The sequence below is a fragment of the Stegodyphus dumicola genome, chromosome 2 (genome assembly GCF_044657685.1).
Source record: "Stegodyphus dumicola isolate Sdum_Otavi_A_Nest chromosome 2, ASM4465768v1".
Classification (NCBI taxonomy): Eukaryota; Metazoa; Arthropoda; class Arachnida; order Araneae; family Eresidae; genus Stegodyphus; species Stegodyphus dumicola.
The window spans coordinates 169,036,925-169,061,759 of record NC_140769.1 but is presented as its reverse complement, the minus strand read 5'-3'; the positions used below and the strand labels follow the sequence as shown (position 1 = coordinate 169,061,759).

Below are 24,835 nucleotides of genomic sequence, written 5' to 3'. Positions count from 1 at the left end.
TTTTGCAATTAATATCTGATGGTTTTAATTTTGAACACTTATTCTATGTTAATTAATAAACTACTACTAAAGTATTTCGGAAATAATTACTGTTAAATTTATTACTGCTTAAGAAATAACCAAACATATCGTTACGAATAACCTGTTTAACGGATTCGAATGAAGTTTACAAAGTAAGCTTTTGTGGATAATCATCAGAATATAATCTAAAGCAAGTAAATGAAAAAATATAGAAGTGCTAATTATGATAGTTTGATAAATAAATTTGGGATTCATAATGATCAATGGATCTGGGATTCAGAATGATGAATGATAATATTTATCTTATAACATTTATCACACCCTCTCTCTGTAAACTCTGGTTGAACAACTACGATTTGTTTTTTCAACAGCCTTGAGTATTTTTTGAAGATGTGTTAATTCCCCCTTTTGTAGCGAAGTTTTTGGAAAATATTTGCTGGAACACTGCGATCTTGAATTCATCTTCTTAACATAATCCACAGTCGTTTGACCCAGGACTTGAATTGAATAGCTTCAGATTTGGTGGCTTTGGAAGCCCCTACGCATGTAGAATTATTTCGCTCTCCACAACTGAAATAAGAGATCTCTGTACGGTCGTGCATTAGCGTCAAAACAGCATTGCATCAGCTTCCATTACAGCAATCAATGGACTAACAGAAGAATTAAATGTAGAATGCAGAATTTCACAGAAATATCGGACAATCATTACTAAATTATTAGAGACAAAAACATGAAGATTATTGTGACAATTATGGGTGTCCCTGGACATAACAGCAAACAACTTTTCCTATAAAAGTCCTTTGATACTTTTGCTCGATAATAAGTAAAAATACTCTAGATACCAAGTCCTTATCACCCTGGAATTTAAATCGAAACTCATCCCTATATAGTACTTAATTTCACTCATCTTGAATCCATCGCAGATATTCATAGGTTCGGGGCTTAAGTTTCAAAATTATAAGTGACAGCGCGACGAGGAAAGGTCAACCAAAAAATGAAATAAAATGCAGAACAATTAAACAGAAATAAAATGTAAACAGGTAAATGATACATAAAGTTAAATTAATGATAAGTAGCTTAATAATAAGCCAACGTTCCACAGCTTATCTTGTTAGGAGTTTCAGCTGGAATTGCAATTTTACTTAATAACTCAGAGGTAGCGAAGGCGTGCTCCGACTGAATTTAAGCCCTATATGGGCTCAGTCCAGCCAGCTCTTAACCTTTTAATTGATACTGATATGCATCGGCGAACATTTCTAAGGCATAATGCTATCTATGAAATTAAAATGGCTTATTTTCGTCAATGTAAGCACTCTTAAAGCGTAAATACGTAACAGTTATTTTTTAACAATGACTTTTTTCAGAATCTTCAAATACTACGTTTCATTACAGAGAACTGCAGAAGATAGATATTAGATTTCAAACTTATGTTGCATATTTAACATGCCTGTGTACCCACACATGCAAGAATATACAAAAATATATAACTAAACGTAGACGATATAATTATTGAGAGCATCTTATGGATTTTCTATCAGACGAATGTTGATATTTTATGTATTTAGGTGTTTATTGCAAATGACCATATGAATATACATCAAAGAATTTAAGAGACCTTTTATTTATTTTTCATATTACGAACGCTCATTTCCATTACATCCGTGGAAATTAAGTATATCACTGTAATAAGTATAAATTCACTATAGAATTTTATACGCTGAAGTGCAGTACTAACTGATAGAAAGGCATGGATGAGATCTCCTTTCACAGAGCTTAGTGGTCGATCCTTGACTAAGATCACATGACTTTCGTCTCTCTCGGATGTCATGAGACTTCCAAACCAGGACCTCTTCGTCAGCCTGTAGGTAAAAACAAGAATTATTTCCTATTCGCTATGTATCGCATAATATAGGGAAAATATCTAATAATATAAAATATTTCTGTAGTAGGTGCAGACATTTGCTATTAAATATAGCTTTCATTTATTACAATAAAATTTCAAATACTTTGTAAAATTTATGAGTAGTTTATAATAGAACTTAAATTCATTTTAATTACAACCGTTAAATATATAATTAATAATTTGGAAGGTAAAGACTCTAAGGTTTCTTTATGTTAATCAACCATTTATTTTATGATTTAGATTTTTGCTGCTAGTTTCTCCTTTTGTTTATCCGCCAGAATGCAAATAAATTCGCGTGTATACGCGTATACGCGGTGAGGTTTCTGGATTGTAAGACATAGCGTGTTCTGCCTCTCGAGGCCACGTTTATCAGATAAGTTTTGTAGTCTTCAGTTTGATACCTTGCATTATAATTTTCGATACTGAATCTCCACGCCTGTTAGATAAGTGACCCAACTTCGCGTTAAACTGATTTGTGTAGCCTTTAGGTACTTGTTTACTTAATTTCAATTTTTTCATTTGACTGTTTGTTACGCTAAGTTACATCGCCACAAGGGGTTGGGTGATTAGTAAGTATCAGGTGTGTCTTCTGTTCTTGTTAGTTTTAAATAACGGTTTCTTTTATACCCTTCACAAGTTTATTTAGACTCAGTGATAGTTCTCTTAACGTCTACAAAGAGTTTGGACTTTATTAAATGATTGCAAAATATATCAAATTTGATAAGACGTTATGCCATAACTACTGATAACATCTAGAAATTGGGAATCTGTCAGGCTGCTTGGAAATAAAATTAGACTTTTTTCAAAGCAGTAAACTTTGCCCGTATGATAAAACATTTGACAGTGTAATGTAACGTAGCATAACGTGATGCAACTTCTTGATAGTCTGATAACAGTGCTCTGATTTATTCGCTAAGAATAAAAAAAAAATTCTCTAAAATAGTTTCTCTCAAAATAAGCCGGTAACATCAATAATGGATATTAAGAATTATGATTTTCTGAATTAGTAATTCAACATATAGCATTTTTCTGCTAAAGCAGTCGGGGGGTCAGGAGCAACGATCTGGATTTAGAGTCAAACTTTCTGTTGCCAGACAAATGTTTTCCATCACTATTTAGAGCTAGAGCTAGCACCAAATACGAAACTTAGGAAATTTAATTTAACAAACTCACTAACTTGGCCACGGCTTCATAGGTTAAGCTCTTTTACACTTCAATATTAAGATAGAACGTATTTAAACCAAGCACAGAGACAAACACCCGAATTTAATCACGAATGAAATAGTGCAATAGCTTAGAAAAACACTTGGGGATAAGTTCATCCTCCAGAATTTCCTTTTCAGTCAGACACAATTGTTAACGGCTGAATTACAGCTAGAATTCGAATCTAGGGTCTCCTTTCTGTGAATATATAGCTTTCTAACTAAATTTTCCAACTCCAGTAACTGGTATTCACCTTGTGGGTTGAAAAGTTTGGAAGTCCTGAAAGCTTACAGCTAAAAGATTAATATTTAAATAAAAATGCACGTCATTGTAACAAACCAAAGAATTAAAAAAATAAAAATGTAATAATTTTTGGTACTTTCTGATTATATTCAACCACCTACCGGTTTCAAAATTTGGAAGAATATCCGTATTATTCAAGTATTTTCCACCTTCCATGGGACACTAACCAATCAACACATGTGCGTATCTCATACGTATTTGAATATATATGGATTAAAGTGCATCGTATTTAACCGTCATTTAACTGGACAATATGTGTTAAAATGTAACTATCAGTCATATGGATTTTTTTTTATCATAAAATTACTTATTTCTAATAAAATACTTTTTACCCATTATTCATGACCAGAACAAAAGCCGAAACCCGCGATAATTGCCAAACAAGTGTTTTTCGCCAATTCACAAAGTCGCTGTTCTGGTTATGAGGATAATCAGAAAATATTTTATTGCTTATTAATTTTATTATTGTTGTTTTATGTCAACATATAATTACTGTAATTTTCAATGATTTCTTAAATAAGTACATAGGTATACATAAGTTTCTTAAACAGATAAGCAAGTACATATTTTCAAATCTAACCTTTGTCCCAAAGGTCATTTTGAAAAATAATAGTTTCTGCCTAAAATTGTCGCTTGTACAAATAGTTTCCGTGTATTTATAATTTAGGTATCTACATTTTTCTCTTAGGTTTCTATACACTAATGAATTTTAAAATCATTAGAATTAGAGTAAATTTTATGAGTCAGAAGCTAATATTTTAAATATTATACATAAATTGGTATGACAAAAGGACAGAAAGCAATTCTCTACTCACTCTGGTGAAGATTCAGGTGTAAGACCAATTTCATCGGCTGTAAAGTGTGAAATAAAAATTATATTCATATACTGCATAAAATATCATAAAATATTAAACATTTGTAAAATATTTATACTTCTTCTGGCACATATTTTTCATAAAATATATATTATCATATTGGGCTTTATACTACATCGTCATTTGATTTAAAAGATCATAAATAAAAAAATATGCTATATCCATAAGCCCAAATGACATTATGTTTTAAGGAAATGTTGCAATTTTGCAAATTCAGATAAACTATCATCCATTTTTTTTCTTTTATACTTGTTTGCTATTCTGCACTTTTTCTTTTACAATAATATGAAATGATTTATATATTTTTTGAGTTAATTTCTTTAAGAATCGAGATTATAGCATAATACCTATTTCTTTATCTTCAAATCAGTCATATACTTCAGAAAAATACGAAATACGATGCAAATAGATTTTTTAAAATACAGTCATGTCCATAAATTAAGGATAATGCAAAATCGGGCAAAGGAAGAGTTAGAAGCAAAACAAATTTGACTTAGTTGTAAAGCTTATTTATTAAACAAAAGGCAAAGAGCAAAAAAAGATGTTATATGTTTGATATTATTAAAAAATTTAGCGATTTTTCCCCTTTGAGCAAATTACAAAAAAAAAAAAACCTATTTACAAAAAACCAATATTATATGGTTGGTATGAGTGTTCATACGTTGTATGTCTCCCAGACGATACAATACAGTCCGTACAACGCCTAGGCATGCTGAGTATCAAATTATCGATCTGATCTTGGGGGATATTACACCACTCAAAAAGCAATGATCTCCGAAGTTCCGGTAGACATGTAGGAGGAGGTTGACGAGCTGTAACTCGTCGGCCAAGCATGTCCCACACGTGCTCTACTGGATTCAAGTCCGGTGAGAATGCTGGCCAGTCCATACGGGTGATATCCTCCGATTGACGGCATTCGCTTACGATGTTTGCACGGTGAGGACGGGCGTTGTCATCCATAAACACAAATTGTGCGCCCATGGCGCCCCGAAACGAACGTACGTGTTGTTCCAGAATGACGTCCCGATAGATTTGGCTTGTCATGGTTCCAATTTGAACATGCAGGTCAGTTCTGGAACCCAGAATAATTCCACCCCAAACGAGCACTCCTGCACCACCGTAACGGTGTCGTTCAATTATGTTTTCTTGGTGGTAACGGGTACCTGGACTTCTCCATATGAAAGTCCGGCGAGAATCAGACTGCAAGATAAACCTGGACTCGTCGGAAAACATCACACAAGCCCACTGTTGTGGTGTCCACTATGCATGCTCTCTACTCCAGGCTAACCGCAGGCGACAGTGATTTGCAGTATGTGGAACGCATCTGACAGGTCTACGAGCATATAGACCAATCTGCCCTAAGCGTCTGTACACGGTCTACCTTGAAATTGTCATACCAGTGGCTGAAGAGAGCTGACGAGACAGGTCTGAGGCTGTGCTCCGCCTGTTTCTTTTGCAGTAACTGCCAACTACCGGTCCTTATTCGGCGTTGTAACTCTGGGGTGACCTGTGCTGTAACGTCTACTCACATTACCATCATCTTGGAATCGTTGCCAAAGCCTGGACATGACAGTCTGGGCAACTCCAAGTTCGTCTGATACTTCCAGTTGGGTAAGCCCACATTCCAGACGGCCGATAATTCTACCCCGTAAAAAATCATCCAAATGCATCCTTTGTGTCATAACTATTCGGTTATTGCACTGAAATGCTTATAAAGCGCCTGCGAACAATTTTACTTCTTTGCCTGTATTCCTTATATATCACTCTCTTACACTCTCGTCATTGTGACGTACCATCGGTGTCATCTGGTTACTTTCTGAAATTTGCATATGATTCTTGAAGATGTGTGTAATGATTTTACAGGTGATACATTTATTTTAGATTTCGATTTCCGCGTGACTTCGAATTATCCTTAATTTATGGACATGAGTGTAGTTCAGTTTTTTTTGGGGGGGAGAGAAATCAAACTGGTGACGTGTTGATATTGTATACTGAAAGTTTGGATGGTATTAGCAAAAAGCAAATCAAGATTAAGCGCACGAAAATACAAGCATGATTCGGAGAGGTTTATTTAAGAAAAAGAGTAGACAGTTGTGATGCATGTGGAAAGTACAATGTATATAACTTTGTCTTTCAATTTTTAATCACCATGTGATATTTTAAAGTCATTCAGCATTCACGCTATCAAGTGAGTTGCCATTTCAGGAGAGACAAGAATTTTCGCTTATCACCCTGGCTAGCTGCTATAGTCTCTTGATTTAAAATAGGCACATTAAGGTCGGAACGACTATCCCCTTATTCAGGATTAACGTGTGTCGCTATCACCACACAGAGAGAATCAGGAAACTTTGGCAATTTAGAGGATATATATATATTGAAAGGTTTACCTTAAGTTTTTAACAGTTATTTCTAGTTAAAGCTACTTTCTTGTCCATCATAATTTCAGATTACTATTGCCTACCAGAATGTGTTTTTAGAATCGCGTTTAATGCAAATGAGTAAGAGCGGTATTTAAGTCGAAGTTCCACTGACTTCGAGAGAGAGTTAAGAGATTCTGACTAGCGTGCGTTTGCCTTGTGGCTACGTCTCTCTAAGCTGTTACTATACTCGGCCGTATTACGGGTCCTTGATAGCTTCGCTAGCTTATTCGATATTTAGGGGCCAACTATTAAGAAGTTTAATAGCTTCGGTTGTATCTCTTTAGTTAAGCATGATTTAAGTCTTATTTATTATTATTTTGAGTTCTAGCTGAAGTAGGGGCTTTACTGTACTTCCTGAGAAAGGGTCCAACTGTTAACTCTTATTTTGTGCAATAAAGGGTAATTAACCCTTCTCGAGTTTACGTCACTGTTCCTGAACTTAAGCGATTATTCGCTTAGCTGTTCACTAGGTTCCTCCACATTTAGTTGTCAGACAGATAAAAGTGTGGAAACACACAATATATATTGCTTAACTGAAAACTGGTATATATATATATATATATATATATATATATATATATATATATATAAGCAGTTTTGAATAGATGATTATATTATATATACACTGCCCGACATTGAAAATGCAACACCAAGAAGGAGTGGCCAGAAAGTGTTTAAACTCGGCAAACGGAAAAAGACAACAACGAGCAATAAGTGATCTTTATTTCGAAATGATATGCATAATACAGAGCGAGAACAGCATCGGCTCAGTAAACTGTAGGACCACCTTGGACGGCGATACACGAAGCAACACGTTGAGGTACACAGAGTCAATGAGACTACGGATGGTCTCTTGAGGAATGGTTTTCCATTCCCTGTCAACCGTTTGGCACAGTTCGTCTTCTGAACGCCGCAGTATCAGGGTCTGGAAATGGTGTCCAATCACATTCCAAATGTGTTCGATTGGTAAGTGATCAGGAGAGAACAGTGGCTAGGGAAGCAACTGTACACCTTGCTGAGCACGATAGTTGATGCGAGCAGTTTGTGGTCGGGCGTTATGCTGCTTATTAAGGGCATTGGGCATTCCCTGAAGGTGAGGGAATTTCACCGGCAGCAGCACATCATCCACGTATCATTGGACCGTCATAGAGGCCTGAATACGAACTAGAGGTGACCTGGAATCGTATGCAATTGCGTGCAAAACCATGATGCTGCGTGTCCCTCGGTAGGGCGTTCCACGGTGCTGCCGGATTGTGCCTGTCTCCGCATCGTACCTGGCCATACTCGTACGTGGCGACTAACATTGGTGAAAACAGATGCTTGATTCATCTGGAACACGACCCTGTGCTATTCCTGTGTTTTTCATTGCTCGAGCCCGGAAACATTGCAGACGTTGACGTCTATGATGTGGGGTCAATGGCAGTCTTTTTAACGGACACCACGAGTGCAAGCCACTACCCACCAATCGATGGCAAATGGGTCTGGTCGATATGAGAACATCCAGGGTGTCCATGCTGCAGAATGGAGGAAGAAGTGGCTTGCGGATGCGCCACCGCTTATCTACTTCAATCGATGCGTGCTGACGTCACTCGTGTTGCAACGGCATCCTTCAAACTTGAACATTTTCTTGTTCCAATCATCGTCGCCACAGCCGTTCACTGTGTCAAGTGTGTGTTCAAGTGTGTGCCAGCTGAGATTGGCCGTATGAACCCTCCCTACCCTTCTCAGCCCGATCACCATACCCTTCGTAAAATCGTCTCTCTGCTGGAACTGCCGCCGTTCACGACGGCTTGGTCTTGTCTGCTATTACACGTGTCCTCTAAGACAAGAACAAATTTTCTACGATGACTTCCCTAGCAGAAATAATGGCACGAAATTTGGACATTCTTCAGATTCCTTCCCTTATATCTTCTTCAACGTACGCTTGAGAGCTACGTATTTCACATCATTCGAATAACTCGTCTCTACACTAAAATTTGCATAATTTTCGAGCCACTCCTTCTTGGTGTTTCATTTTCAATGTCGGGTAGTGTATATAAAAAAACGTTAACCACTTTTGAAAGGATGATTGAACAATGTTTATTCATTCCATATTAATGCGTACTGAAAAAGATAAAAGCAATTCCAAAATACAACGCCATCTTCTATCAATGTTGCTGCTCTATGCCTTTCTTCTCTTTTTTATATTTCCATGAAATATTTTGCTTTATTTTGATTTTGTGATAGTAATTTTGCTCCGAATTTTCTGTCACCATTCTTCATGCTTTCGTGGTGTAATTGGAAAAAAGGCGCACTTTGCAATCGGAAGATCCGGAGCTCGAATACAGGTCGCTGATTCTTCATGTTTCCGTGTTTCAAAAAATTCAATTGAATCTGCAAATAGCGCTCAAACTAAAAAATGTAGTGAACTACAATTCACCATCACCAGAATATGGCGACTGGATGCTCTCCTCCCAACTCCCCTTTTAAGTGACGGAGAATGTAACGAATTTTATCTTTCTTTACCGCTTGTCTACATGGTGTAATTGTAAGTAACCTTGCCAAAAAAAAATAAATAAATAAAAAGGTCTGTTTTATATCTCCTGTTCTACTGGACCTATTGCCAAAATTTACCTTGCATTTTTCATGCTTCAAAAGCTCGACTTAGGATATATAATAGATTTACATATAGCATTGATTTAACATAGGAATTTTTAAACAAAACCGTTACTTTTTCTGAGATGTCATACCGAATCTTTCCATATTTCGATTCTGCGACTTAAATTATGCCCAAATATTAAATTTTGTAAAATTTGGTTGAAATTTACCGAGAAATTTAAAAAATTATGTTGGCACATTTTTTTCAATTTGCGCCAAGAATAACTAATTGGCGAAATTTTTAATTTATAGCAACCTATTTTCGTTTCCCTTTTATCATTGTGCATGAGAGGAAAAAAAAGGTGCGTCTTTCTTGCTTTCAGATAATTTTAACAATGTGCGTAAAGCATATTTGGCGTTATTATCGCCTAAAGCAAATATGCCAAACTTCAGAACCCGCCAATACATAAATTTACATGTGTCTTTCGAAATTTTGATTAAAAAACTCTTAATTTTTCGCAGGTATGCCTAGAAATACATCTACTTTAAGATGATGACAAACATTTTATAGTTTATCATTCAAAAATATTTTCGAAAAATTTCTAAGATTTAGTGAAAAATACAAATTTTAAAAATAAATCAGAAAATAGCTGCGAGTTTTATTTGGATTGAATCTAGCTATGAAAGAAGGAATTAAATAAGTTTAATAAATATGAGCTATTAATAAATATATATCAAATTCAATTATCACTGAGGAGCGAAAAGTTTTAGAGCTAATTTTTTAAAAACCTACGTGTGCAATTTTTACAAAACTTGGCATTTTGGCTTAACTTCAGTCACAGAATTGAGGTATGGAAAAAATCGGTATGTCGTTTCAGAAAAAAGTCCGATTTTGTGTCAGAATACCTAGAACAAATACATATAAATCTAATATATATCCTAAGTCGCGATATCGAGACATAAAAAATGCAAGTCAAATTTAATCAATCAACCACCCAGTGTTACGTGTGATATAGAACTGGCCCCCCTTTTTTGTGCTAACGTCTAGCTAGCTATCAGAAAGTCAGAAGTTACAGTCTCGGTGAGGACATGACTTAGTTTCATGCGACTCTAATTTAGCCTTAGTTGCGCAATAAAGAAACAAACCTTTTTTGTACGTAAGGCCCGGTTAACTCGGGAATTGAGTGTATTTACAAATTTAATGTTTATTTATGAGAACAGGAAAGGCCGGATCATATTAGCTCGTCTGCAAGGTCTATGCTCAGTTCATTACTGTAATCAGTGTAAATAATACTTAAGAAGGAATATGCTATAAATCATACGGAAAGCTACGTACATACATCAAAGATGCCATAAATAAGTTAATCAATTACAAAAAACTAAATTTTTTTGTTAAAAAATTTTAATTGGATATATTTCTTCGACTCCTATAAATTAATTGACGACAAAATATTATTTTATTCAATTTGAAAATCACTGGGAAAGGCCATAATGCAGTGAAAAATGAAAGTATTCATCACAACGAAATCCACGGCATCAGACGTGGAAACTCACCTTGCAGTTTCCTCCTATGGAACCTTGGGCTGCCAAGGAAACTATTTTTGATGGTGCTGAGGCGAGATTTCCAGTAGGGCTGGTTGATACATGGAGATCCGGGTGGAGTGTTATATGGGCTTTCATCGGGGGCTGTACGGGGTGTTGGCTTCGGTGAACTCATTGGAGAAATTGAAGGACTTCCAGCATGTAAATTGCTGCTACTTCTCCGACTCCGTCTAATTGAAAAAATTAGTATGCATGTAAAATACAGCTGAAGAGTTTTCAACAGACAAGCTACCCCCATTCATGAAATCAAAGCAAATTCGCTTAATAAAATCTATGACATTTACAATAGTTATCATTATCATTTGCGATTGCATTTGTCTAGCTTACGTCTGTTAAAAACAAACAAACAAAGAAACAAAAACAAAAAAAAAGAATGTTTAGAAAAATTAGATGAAAATCTTCACTCAATTCGGGCTATAATTGAGACTTTTGAAAAGAATTGGCCCTTCATTAGTAAAAGGAAAGAATCCATATTTGAGAAAATATACATTTTTACAAAATTAATTAATAATTAATATTTACAAGTAATCCCTTAACTCTTCAAAATCCTCTATTACCCTCCAGTTAAAGTTTAAAGTAATATTATCATACGATAAAGAGTTAAAAAATTAAAAAGAAAAGTTAATGCCTGCCTTTTTAATATTGAATTTAATGAAATGTTTTTTGACTTGGTTATTAACTTGAATATTAATTAGTTTTATTATTTCTTCCTTCAAATATTCTATTTCAGTACATATATTTTTAATTCTAATCATTTGGCTATAAAAAGTGTTACCCATTACTATTTTAGTGATATTAGAGTTCCAATTAATTAGTTTAATAGATTCAAGCTGGAATGTCCTCCTTTTATCATATCATTTAATTTTGTTCTGTTTAATTATGAGCATATCTAGGTATTGAATATTATCTTGATTTGTATTAGTTCTATTAAGTGTTAAACTATCTGGGTAAATTTTGAATTGTTCAAAAGCAGATTTACTATTGAAAGTTATATCAGCAATGTATCTGACTGTATTTGCAAATAACTTTAATTCATTCTTATTCAAACTAAGTTGGAATTTATGTTCATTAGCAAAAAGAAATAGGTTACATATATGTGTAGAACTGTTCGCTCCATTGGAATTCCTTTCAGATGCTGAAAGATCTTATTATTGAATTTAATGTAATTATTAAATAATGCAAATTGCAGATAAGTTTTTCATCTTTCAATTCAGAGGATGCTTAGCATGTCCGGAAAATGTTATGGGAGTTGCATTAAATTAGTATAAATTTCGTCCAATGGTAGAGAAGTATAAAGGTTTTTTAAAGTGATAGCAGTTAATGTTCTTGATTTCTAAACTTTTTAATTTGTCGAGAACTGGAGTGTTATTATAAATAATCCAACAGTAGCTGTTCTGCTTGTTAACTAGTTGATGAATTAAAAAACAGATTTTTAAGTTTAATTGAAAATATTTAATCTGCATTCTTTTTATAATTATTTGTACCATTTGCTATAAATCTAAATTTGAGTGGTAATTTATGGTATTTCGGAAGAGCATAAAGATTTGCTAATCTATTGTACTTAGATGGTTGTGTAATTAGTAGTTTCTTATGAAATGCTTTAAGCTTTTTTGCTATGACATTTTCTTGTGTATTGGTAAGTTTGTAAATAATGGCATTATTCAGTTCATTATCAGCTAGTGAGACAAAAAAAAATTTCAAATAATGCGGAAATTAGTAACAAACTACTCACTTCATCTAGTTTTCCTTCTCAGAAATTCAAATCTGTAGTTCTAGGTAAGTTGAATTAAAACTTGCTATTTACTAGCTATTTTATTATTATTATATTTTGACACATTATATATAGTTTATTTTAGGTTTGCATGCATAATTCGTGTTGGGGAAGTTTCCAGTAGGCAAGAGTTTCTAAATTACTTTGGTTTTATAAACAATTTGGTTTTTAATCTTAATTAATATTTAATTATTAATAATTTTATTTCTAGTCATTTTCTTGCTAATTTCTCAAAATTCCACTCTTTTAATCTTCTTTTTCAGTAATTCACCACACTGGGTTTTACTTTTGATTTTGAATTTTACTTTTACCCTTGCCTATGTGGATGACGAAACACGAATTAAGTAATTGAAGAGTTAGGTTTGGGGGCAAATTCCCCTTGAATAAATCTGTCTCCTGCCTGCTCAACAATTATTCACTTATGCAATTTAATTTTTTGGAATAATATATTTTTTCATGGTTTTAGATACGTGCACTTAATTTACATATGCTCTTAGAATTTATATGATTTTGTAAATTAGTAGCAATAAAATTTAGTTATTTAAATTTATTTTTTATTTTTATTTATTTATTTATTTTTATTTTTGCAATTCAATTTCTTAATTAAATTAAATATTAGCTTTTTACGAATAGAGAATATTTGTTAAATTCAAATTTCATTCCTTGTAGCAATGGCGCAAGAGAATTATTTAAATTTAATTTAGCTTTACTATATTCTTGGGAAACAATATATATATATATACAATGAACTATATACAATACATATATATATATATATATATATATACAATGAACTATATAAAATACATATATATATATATATATATATATATATACAATGAACTATATACAATACATATATATAATAAAAATTATCAGTTCGCAACTCTGCATGCTTTTGTGTTTTTGTTCACTAGCTCACTGTTTAAGTAGACAGTTCATTTTCATAAAACAGAACATTGTATTGTCATATGATCGGATAGTCATATGATGGACACATTTGCATATTTTTCTACGCAGTATTTCACGATTTTTATAAGTCTACGCAAAGCATTTTTTATTTCGTAGCAGATTTTCACTCTCACATGTGCACCTCAGCTGGTGAGATGCAAAGGAGCGGTATAGCCCCGATAGGGGAAGGCATAATGGTAGTCTACTTCTCCACAGTTGCAGATCTTGTTTCATGTCTTCCCAAAACGCTTCAGATAGCTGACGAATCAACCATGACCCGTGACGAACCGGCGATTGACAATTTGAGAAATGTTAAATATTGCTTCAAAGGGAAATTAAATCTATTTTCATTAATGTTTATGCATGCTTATTATATTGTAGTTCTCTGCCGTTATCATTCAAGTTTCATTTTTTACACAAGTCCATTCGGCTCAAAGGGCTCCTGGACTCGTTTGCCCTATCCCCATCTATTTTATAGAAGCATTTGTTTTTAACTTTTTGATCGCGTGGTTTTGTTGCCGAACGATAGGAAGTTCATAAGTATTTCAGTTAGTAGAAATAATAGTAGCTTGTTTATTACGGTAGTAGATGCTGTAGGCAACAATGCTTTTGGAGCTAGCTGTGTAGAAATTTCACAAAGTTGTACTATAACTGAATATCCCTACTGTACACATTTGCGATAACTATATGAAAAAATATGCTGAATCCCCCTCTCAAGTTCGGGGCCTCCCTGCAATAGTAGGGACCTAAAAGAACCCTAATGTGGATGCGTGTTAAAATGTTTGAAGGTAATTTTAGGAAGCTCAGATTTATGTGAAGTATACACATATCATTAAAATGCAAATAAAATCCTATAGATGGCGGCACTTACCCATATGGATGCCTCCTTGGCTGCATGGGCGAGCCATCGCTCAGCAAGTCGAATTGATACCTAGTGGAAAAATACCATACAACAATGATGGAGATCTTTTTAAACTTAATTTTAATTAACTTCTAGAGACCTTTTCAAAGTAATTTTAATGAGTTTCTATCTTTTAATTTTTTTTAAGTAATAAATAAATATTTAACACTTAGTCATCAGTACTAACGTTAGAACCATTACAAGTAAAGGGAGAACCACTCACCTTGGGCCAGAGTTACCATTAACAACACATGTGTCAATACGTTTCCGAGGCGGGTCAACTAGAAAAATGGAAGCTTTTAGTACAGATATACACACAAAAAAAAATATGCATATAAGCATTTATTTTGATGTAAAAGAAAACTAAGATTAAACTACGTATTTGATTCTTATTAAAAGTTTCATTATATTGCAAATGTTTATTTAAACTTAAGAACAAAAAGGTATTATGATGAAATAATTTCTTTCATTTTTATTCACAATTTTCTTAATTATTCTCATGATTTATTTTCATAACAAATAAATCCTTTCCCACAATTAATTATAAAACGGCTTAAAGTAGGTATAAGTCACTATTTTGCAGTTTTGTTCAATACGCTAGCTTTAAGTAAATAAGTGTTTTAGAGCATATTACTTTGGATTAACGTTTTTATTCCAAATACATTTTAATTAATTTCTTCCTATTTTCTGTTTTGTAATGGTTCAAAATTTTAATCCTTAAACAGTACTCCAACCGTTTAATGAATAAACCCAAAATAAATTTTTAGTACCTGTTATCAGTAATAAATGTAAAAATTTGCAAAGTGTATTGCCAGTTACAATCTAAATTCTAACAATAAACTGAAATACTGAAAAATACGAAACTGAGTAAAATGATTTGCATCACAGTGTTATTAAATTTTGTTCTTAAACATTTCCACGCGGTACATATTCAGAAATGCATGTCTAACGTATTTCATTATGGTATGAATTTGAAATTTACAGAAACGATTTTTAGAACATAAATAACATTTTCAACAAAAATTAGGAGAATTAATTCTTTTTCCGAAAAAAAAAAAAAATCCAAAACCACATAAAGAATACTGAAAATCTACCTTACATTCATTAGGCAAATGCCTTCTAGAAATAGATATTTGACATAAATTCTGAATGCAGTGATTGTATTAACTTAGGTGTGTTGGTGTATTGAGGATACGGCAAAGCACACTAGGGCTATCTGCAAAGGGAAGAATGCCTTTGTGGAGGACTTTCTAAGGCGAACTGGCTCGTATACACTTTACACATGGGGAAAACTACGAAAACGCCCATGCAGCCAGCCCGTTCGCGGGATTCGAACCTCGGACCGAACTACCAGTATTTAGCGATTTTACCGCTCGGCCGCTGGTGGGCGTATTGACTTAGGAGTATATATAAATTACTGCAGTGTGATCTGACAACATTAAACATTTTTTAAAAATGTTTTCTTTTCAATAGTATGAAAATTCGAAATAATTTTTAAATATACATTCATGTTTTGTAATTTTAAAAATAAATCCATATTGCTGTGAAAAAAAGCAGATTTAAAACAATTTAGAATGTTATAAGACTTTTCCTTTGAATCTAATACATATTATTGAATCTAAACAGAGTTTCTTAGAGTTTGCTTTAAAACTATAGCAAATGGTCGCATTGGAATAGGAAACAAATTCGAAATTAAAACCGCAAAATATTGCTAATTTGTTTAATTTAGTACATATTATATAAATTAGGTACATCCTGATTATACTTTTAAACTTCGAACGCAAATTTATATTACAAGGAAATTCGAAAAGCTGAAGATGTTGTAATTCGTTTCCTTCATTTATTTATTTGCGTAAATCTTCACCATTCGACGAGTTGCCAAAAGTAGCAAGTGAATGCTGGCGCCATCTATCTTTGCTGTATGAATCTCTTTGAGATATGCTGCATCCATTTTAAATAACGCGATTGAGTTATTTTGTTTTTAAAATTCATTTATCAGTAAAATTCTTTTTAATTCTGATCACAATTATAGTGGCATTCTGAGTGAATAATTGGTCATTAGGTAATTGTTTTATTATCAATAACTAGGTAATTGTTTTTATTGTTCAGAACATGTCGATAATTGGAAACAGTAGAAATAGTATTGGTGTACAACGATTACGTGTGTGGGCGAATCCGGCGTCGTCCTGGGGCTACTTCTTATAAGGGTAATCTGTGAAGAACACAATATTAAAGATGTTTATAACCATAAAACATGTACACTACATGAAAAATGAAAATAATTTGTCACCACAGTAATAAAAACTGTTATGAGAATGTTTATTTATATGGATGGAATGAAAAAAGAACGCCAGAATACCACTCAACATTTTATTCATCCATTAATTGCAGAAAATATGATGAAACTGCGAAATTGCTTAGCATGTTTGCAGAATGTTTTTAATTCTTACAAAAACTCCATTATTAAGTAATTTCGAAAGATACTGAGGCAAGTGTACATAAAGATAGACGTAATATTTCGAGAGATTCGAAAGTCAGTTATGTGTTAAAAGATTTATCCTCTTGTTTTTCACTCCTACATTACAGCAGGGATAAATAGAAGGGCTAGCTCATTTCTTTGTTCGACTCCTCGCCGACGCGAGCCTAATGGGGGGACGTAACAGGCAATAATCTGACGTCACTGTGATGCCACCTGTCCTGATTTCCCGCGTTTAAAACAGTAGTTTCATTGAGCTGCGAGACGATTTTCTAGAGGTTACATATCCCAAATTAATTTTAATAATATATATATCTGTTTTCTAATAATGTTCTGTTAATGTGAAGAGCGGAAAAATCTGCAGCGAACATTTTCTATGCAGTGTTTATGAAGATGATATGAAAAATCGCTTATTTGGATAGCCACAAAAAGAAACTGTTGAAGTGGAATGCTGTGCCGAAAGTAAATTATGATGACAATAATAAATCAAATTTTAATGATTTTGAAATAAAACTCACAAATGAAAATGTAGATCATCCTGAATGTTTAAGGATAAACAAGAATGCATTGATAATTTGAAGAACAAAATAATATCCTTAGAAAATTGTATTAAATTGTGTTAAAGTATTGAAAAATAGAGAAAAGAAAAATTTTAGAATGTTTGTTCAGCGACAAAAAGGGTGGACGACATCTAGACAGAAATTGGTATCAGAAATTAAAATCTCAAATAGCGAAATTTGGGGGTCGGGGGAGCAAAAATCGGAGAATTTGGAAAAATGTCTAAAGCCTATTTTTATAAAGACACAGATTAATGCATTACTGAAAAAGAAGACAAAAATCAGGTGGACTAGTGAAAATATTTCACGTTGCATCGTCATAAGAGCTCTGTCATCTTAAAGCTATGATTTTTGGAAATCTAGGAATATCTTTACCTAGTATTATCAAATTAAAGAAATGGTGTTTATTTTATTTTTATAGTGTTTTCTAAATTTTAGTGTAGTCCAAGAATTCAAAGTAATGTTCTTACTCTAAAGAAGGAAAGAGGCGAATATTTGTATTCTGTAGAAAAAATATGCCTTCTCAGTTTCGACGAAATGCATATAGATTGAAAACTCTGCTATGACTCTAAACTGGACTAAGTTGGTTCTTTTCAAAATGTGCAGTTTGTTTTAATCAGAGGTCTCATTTCGCGCTCTGCCTCAAATTACTGAGAAACCGCGTTTTAGATAGAGGATTTGTTTTAGAAGATGTAACTGTTTTAAACTTTGATATTTTTAAAAGAGGTTTTAAATAGAGATTGAGAAGAAATCAAATTGTGTCACAAACTAAAACCAAATTATTTAATGGTCAAGGGAAACGAGAGACAAAAAGTCACTCCAGAGAATACATTATTTTCAAAAAGTACCGCAAAAGGTATACTCTATCCCACAGGAAATCAGAAAGCATCTGACTTCTATGAGTTAATCGATAATATCTTCGGTATTATGAATAGTACCAAAATAGTACCAACAAGAATAACAAGTATTTAACAAACTAATTTTGTTAAGCACTTGTTAAAGTTATTCTTATTGTATCCTTTGTAACTAATTATTGATTAGATTTTGTGTTAGATTAGTATTCTGGATAAAATATAATAGTATAAAACATCAAATTAATTGGCATAAAAAGACTGCTTCCTTTACTCACACTTTTGAAAAATTAAATAACTGTTTTAGGTACTCTGAATAAAGCTATTTTGTCAAAATTAAGGTAACAATCTTATATACATTTATTTAATTGTAATATAGATATAAGTATAAATTACAAAATTATTTTAAAAATATCTATTATATTGAATCGGAAGAGAATTATAACAATGTAAAATTTACAATTAGGCAAAAAATCCAACGTAGGTTAGCAGAAATGTTGCCATATATGTCATATATGTTTAAACCTATGTCAATGTAAAGTTGTTTTTTGAGTAAATTTAAATAGCTGCTATTATAGTTATCTTAGAAGCAGCATAAAAATTCTCTCAGTTAGCATGCAAATAAAGAAATGATTAGAAATAAACGTGCATTAAATAAAAAAACCTGCAAATAAAAATAAAAAAACCACGGAACTTTATGTTAAAAGAGTAGCACATTTTATCTATTATTTTAAAATTGAGTAAGCATTATTAAATTTTTTAATGGTTCAGTCTAAAATGCATAAAGCAGTAACATTGCGTCTTCCAAATTATAGCTATCTTTCACACACAGCTCATTTTAAACGCTGGTTCAAAAACGCTAATTTCCAAGCTGTGAATTATATTGGCGCGCTCAGTGTCATCATGGCTACGTCATCACTTCTCACTTTCTGCTTCAGGGGGAAAAGCTCTATGAGCTAGCCCTTCTCTTCTAAGTCCTGCATTACAGGGTCTTCGACAATACAACTTCGCACACAGTCCACCCTGTCTCTGCCAATACCGTTTGCTTACTTTCAAGGTTCATTGAATAATTTTTGTTTTTATTGTTAAGCAATAAAAATTTAACTCTCCGCTCTGGGGAAATGAGATGACTCAAGTTTTTTCTTGTAAATATTAATGATGGTTGTTTTCTCGCTGTTCTCATTTCGAGTTGCAAAATGATCGTATTTAGCGACGCTAGGCTTTTGTAAAGTGGATTGGAGAAAGGCTTTTTGTATTCTGTTAAACGCATACTGTCAATGAGTGCAATACTCATGTGCACGCTTTTTAATATGTATGGAATTATGCTGCTTGCGTAAATATCGCAAACTATGTGGAAAGTCCTTATAAATATTTTTTTTTTTTTTTTTTTTTTTATTTCTCACTAAAATAAGAACTCACTAAATAATAAAAGTAAGCATAAAATAAATTAGCTATTCTCGCAAGGATTATTTTATGCTTTACTGTCATCCTAGAAAATATTGTTGTTAAAATATGGAAACTATTTAGTAGTAAGCAAGGAAAGTTAAAAAAAAATGAAAAGAACATTTTATACATTGCACTGTGATTTGTGAAATTACCATAGAGACGAAAATATCTATTTCTATGAACAGAAGTATTCACTGCGTAAGTTTCAGATATGATGGAAATCTTCATATTCATTAGCATATGACACTACAGTGATAAATGAGAGAAATGTTGGCATTGTGTCCAGAATGGTTGCCAGAACCTCTAGGAGGTACTACTTCCACTTCAATTTCGCGAGAGAACAGCCCGAGGGTGATACGATGGTCCCACCCCTCTTTCCCTTTCAACAATCCACACGAGATGATTTTCGGATAGCCATCTATTTAGAGTGCCCCTGTGTAGCAAAGACGATATACATTTTTAAACATCCATGCCTTCTCTGGGAACGTGAGCCCTTCGGTACCGCAGTAGGCTCCCCTAACCATTATACCATCTGGGCGGCAATGAGAGAAATCTACAATGAATTGGAACAAGCATTTATCATAACCTTCTTTGGATGGAGATTAGGATTTTGAACACATCTTATATTATCGCTAATATCTCTGCCTTTTTCTGCTGAACTTGAAGATCTATTTTCTATTTTTCGGTACTATCCGTTTCAAAAATGTATCACTTGTGTTTTCTAGGAGTAGTGAAAAACAAACTTCAAAGTGCAATTGCCATTTTCTGCTTTTGGTTTACCTTTTTTTACCAGTCTTTTTACGTTTTCACGCCACAAAGATGATACAAAAACAAAAACAAAAAAAAAAAAAAAAAAAAAAAAAAGGTCGGCGAAACTATTTTGCTAAATCCTTGCACGTACTTCTAGGATTAGTTTCCAACTCTTCTATAAATGATCATCATTATGATCCAAAGGCTCTCAATACGTGAGGCGTCATCAAGCTTCCCATCTCAAGACGTAAACTTTACAAACTACTCTCACATTGTTCATACTTAAGCTCATATCTTACGTATTCTGTAAAAGAAGGAGTACCGCATTCCCTAACCTAGTTTAATTTAAATAACGCAAAAAATTAAAATTATTGTCAGCCATTTTGAACAATTCGTCTTAGCAAGCAATAAGTACTGTACTAGCTTAACTGTTGTCGCTTTAGAACAATGAAATATTGTTTACGATGAGTTTAAGCGAAAAAATTCTTCCCAAATTATTTGATGACTAGCTGTACTTTGTCTTGACTCAAATTTTAATTTGAAAAACTCTTTAAATTAGCAACAGAATATTGAATAACGTAATAATGAATGTGCTGAAATTTTTTTCAGATAAATTTCAATATAGATTGAGGATACGTGTTATTTTTACTTCCTCGTACGAAGTAAAGGAAATACGGTAATCGCGAAATATTTCGGGTATCGTATTTCAACGAAAAATAATTTCAGCTGCTTTCGAAACCATTTGAACGATGTTTTTGCGTGTCATCTGTACTTACGAATAGAAAGTCAGTTTCTGAACCTTCTGTGTTCCTTTGCTGAGGGAGACCAAAAGTAAACTTTACGTTTTGTGCACCGAAAAATCTCTCTTCTTTCCGGCTGAATTATCTGAATTATCTGAACTGAATTATCTGAATGATAAATATATCTCTAATGAAATAAGTTTAAATGAAATGCAACAAATGAAACAAAAAACATGTATAATTTAATAGGCAAGGAAGCCATGTGGAGCCCAGATCAGATTTTTTAATTCTAATTTTAAATTGATAATTAATTATTATTTTCAATTTTAGCATGATAACACAATAGTTTTCAGTTACATTAAAAAAATGCCATTAAATTCATTTGGCATTATTCATGTCTTTCTGAAAGACCATCAAATCCAATTTTTCACAATTTAGAAGTAGCTATAGCAATAATAGCATTTATTTCAAAAACTTCTTTCAGTTGTTTTCATTTAACTTCTCTTATTTTAAATTAATATTAAATGTTCAGTTTCCCCACATTTATTTTCAAAATAGTTTCACTATTACATGGGACTCCTTTTGTACTTCACTAATGTTTGTTTTTTTATGTAAATTAACTGCTTATCGAAGCGACTTGAATTTATCGTAATTAAAAAATATTTACTATTTATATCCATCAGATAAAAATACTAATCGTTGTCATGCTAAATACTTTACTTTAAGGAGTACTATTGAATACTTTTATGATATTACAATGGAATAAATAAAATCAATTAAAAAGTATAAAATTCAAAATTATTCTTGCCAGGGATTTTGTAGTTAATATTTAAGACCTTCTTGAATTTCAGTAATTGTCGAATCAAAAAACGCACTATGAATATATTTCATTATTCAGAGAATTTTAAAATACAAGTCTTTAGAAAACGTGCTTTATGACTCATTTAAATTTTTACTCACCAGATTCAGATCTACTCCTTAGAATGACTTCTGTCTCGTCTTCGTAGCACGGTTTCCGCCTCTTCCTGTCCAACAATAGAAAGTAGATGACTTTCTCCGTGTTGTGGCTGCATTGATTGCAAGAACAAGAAATAGTTAAAAGATTGGCAGAAATATAAAATTTTCAAAATATAAAACTAGCAATGCTCTCAGGACGTGAATAGAGTCAACACATAGGATGCGATAAATTTTTACTCTTTGCCCAAAATGTATGATATCCACATATGCTTTAAACACCCGATCGCTTGAAAACGAGAAAGGATTAAGGCAAGGCAAAGTTAATGGCTTTCGTAATGTAATGATTTTACCCCTCGTCTGTAGACAAAATGAACCCGCTTCGATGTTGTAGCAAATATTAAGATTGCAAGAGACGTAGAAGGGAATCTTCTAGGGAATCTGGTCTTCCAAAACTAGTTTAAGAGATAGATTGCCACGCTGGACAGTTTCTCCGAAACCCAAAATATTGTTTGTTTCAGGCAGATTAGTCAGTCAGAAGCAAAATAAAATACGACTGGTAACAACCCCCTTTTGCTAATGCGAGAGATAGAGGACTTCTACTTAGTTTTTCGAATCGAGCTATAGATTGAAGCCACTAACCTAGGTAAGCAAAATTCCAACGAATGTACGAATGTTGTGGGAACTTGTCATATAGTTAAAATGCAGTTTCATAATGCTGTTAGCTTTTAATTCAGATAGAAAATGCTAGAAAATATAAAGCAAATTTTACGACAGTTGTGGCCGAGTAAAAATACTGAAACAATTATTAAAATTCACATAATGTATTGATATGATTAGAATCATTTTTGAGGTGAACCACCAGATTCAACAAACTTCAATCACGTTTTATATGCGTTTTAAACAGCATAGGTATATCTGATGTTAGTAGAAGAGAAGGAGCAAGAAATTAAAGGAATTGAGAGGTCTGGTATTAAAAGAAAATATTACTGTTTTTAATCCACTGCAAATCATTAAAGAAACTTTTCCTTATATTTGTTCAAAGTAAATGCGAATGTCATAAACTAATTATTCAGAAATAATTTCGGTAAATCCACTGCAAGCTGTTGTTTAATACATAAAACCAGCAGTTGTCAAGGCTCAGGACAGTCAAGAGGCTGCTCTGACGGACATGACTCATCTTCTCCCTTCGATTATCAAGGAGAAAACTGATGTCATTCAACAGGCTTCTCCCCTCGTCTAAAATATCTTGATCGTCATTCGAAGAAACAAGATTTACATGAAAACAGTTTATTAAATTACTACATGATGGAATTATTACACACTGCAGAGCTAACATAAATCGTGAATGTAACTTCACCCTAAATATTCCTGACGATCAAGTTTATCGAATTCTAATAGTTCATACTCCAGACATTTCATACAACCTTGACTTCTTTAACTCTGGGAAATTTAATTTTTATGTCCTAGGGACAACTAATGACTTATTAGTCATTAGGAACATTTTCCTTACATCGAGCCGGATGATACTGAAATGGCTCTTGAAAATCTCAATCATTTCCGAAATTGGGGAATTCATCAGAAGACGAGTGGATGAGAGATTTAGTCTGACGTTTTTCTTGGTCAACTTGCCAAAAAATAACCAGTAGAGCAGCATTTTCAATTTAATCGTTTTTGCTTCAACAGGGAAACATACCGTGGCAGAACTGGAACTATGCAGTGCTAACACTGCCAGTGTTTCACACTCAGGCAATATATACACATGATACTTGCTGTGTTTTCCTCTTTTCTTTATTGTGAGAAACTAAGCGTTTAAACTCCTAATGTACTAATTGTGGTCTAGGACAAACGGCCAGTCCTAAAATGTGTATTTGCTTCCTCAGATCAGGGCGATGAACAAGCATAAAAATGTGTCTGTTGTGACAAACAAATTTTACCCTGCTGCTGTCTTGCGAAATATGAAAAATACCACAAGCTAAGTTTCTTTTCATATTTTCATATATAAAAAAATAAAAACGAGAATATTTCAAAATTGTGAAAAAATTCAACGGTGGTTAGATTATTCTTGCTTTTAAAATTAGACATAAAGTAATTCTTCTTTTTCTAAAATTGGAAACGTTGCTCAGGAAATAAAAGTTACGAAATGGCTCTAATTCTAGCTTTAAACTAAACAAAAATCAACCTTAGATACACTTTTATATAATTGAAATAAATCCAAAAACAGTTCAAGGTTGAATTTTGTTTCCTTCCTAATTTTACATTTTGATACTGTCTTTTGTACAATAAAATACTATATGAAAATGTTTGAAAAATTGTTTTACGAATATACATTCAAAAATAGTATTACATATTTACTGCAATTTATTCTCAGTGTTTCAAGAACATTTAATAACGAATTCTTAATAACCATAGAAGATATAAATTCAACCAACGTTCTTGCATCTTACACAAATGTCTGTCATTTAGATAACAGTTTATTACAACGCAAAGTCTTTATTGCTTCGAGAACAATATATATGAAAATTTCCAATACT

At 32.9% G+C, this 24,835-nt stretch overlaps 1 protein-coding gene across 1 annotated transcript in view; it reads right to left on the bottom strand.

Moving 5' to 3' along the window:
- Nucleotides 1-24,835, bottom strand: part of LOC118189324 (serine/threonine-protein kinase BRSK2-like) — a 399,000-nt gene that overhangs the window by 14,522 nt on the left and 359,643 nt on the right. The window contains exons 11-16 of the mRNA XM_035359908.2: nt 22,308-22,414; nt 14,751-14,808; nt 14,498-14,557; nt 10,857-11,074; nt 4,246-4,282; nt 1,757-1,880 (exon numbers count right to left, since the gene is read on the bottom strand). Coding sequence (XP_035215799.1) covers nt 1,757-1,880; nt 4,246-4,282; nt 10,857-11,074; nt 14,498-14,557; nt 14,751-14,808; nt 22,308-22,414 — 604 coding nt within the window. The remainder of the gene's footprint in view (nt 1-1,756; nt 1,881-4,245; nt 4,283-10,856; nt 11,075-14,497; nt 14,558-14,750; nt 14,809-22,307; nt 22,415-24,835) is intronic.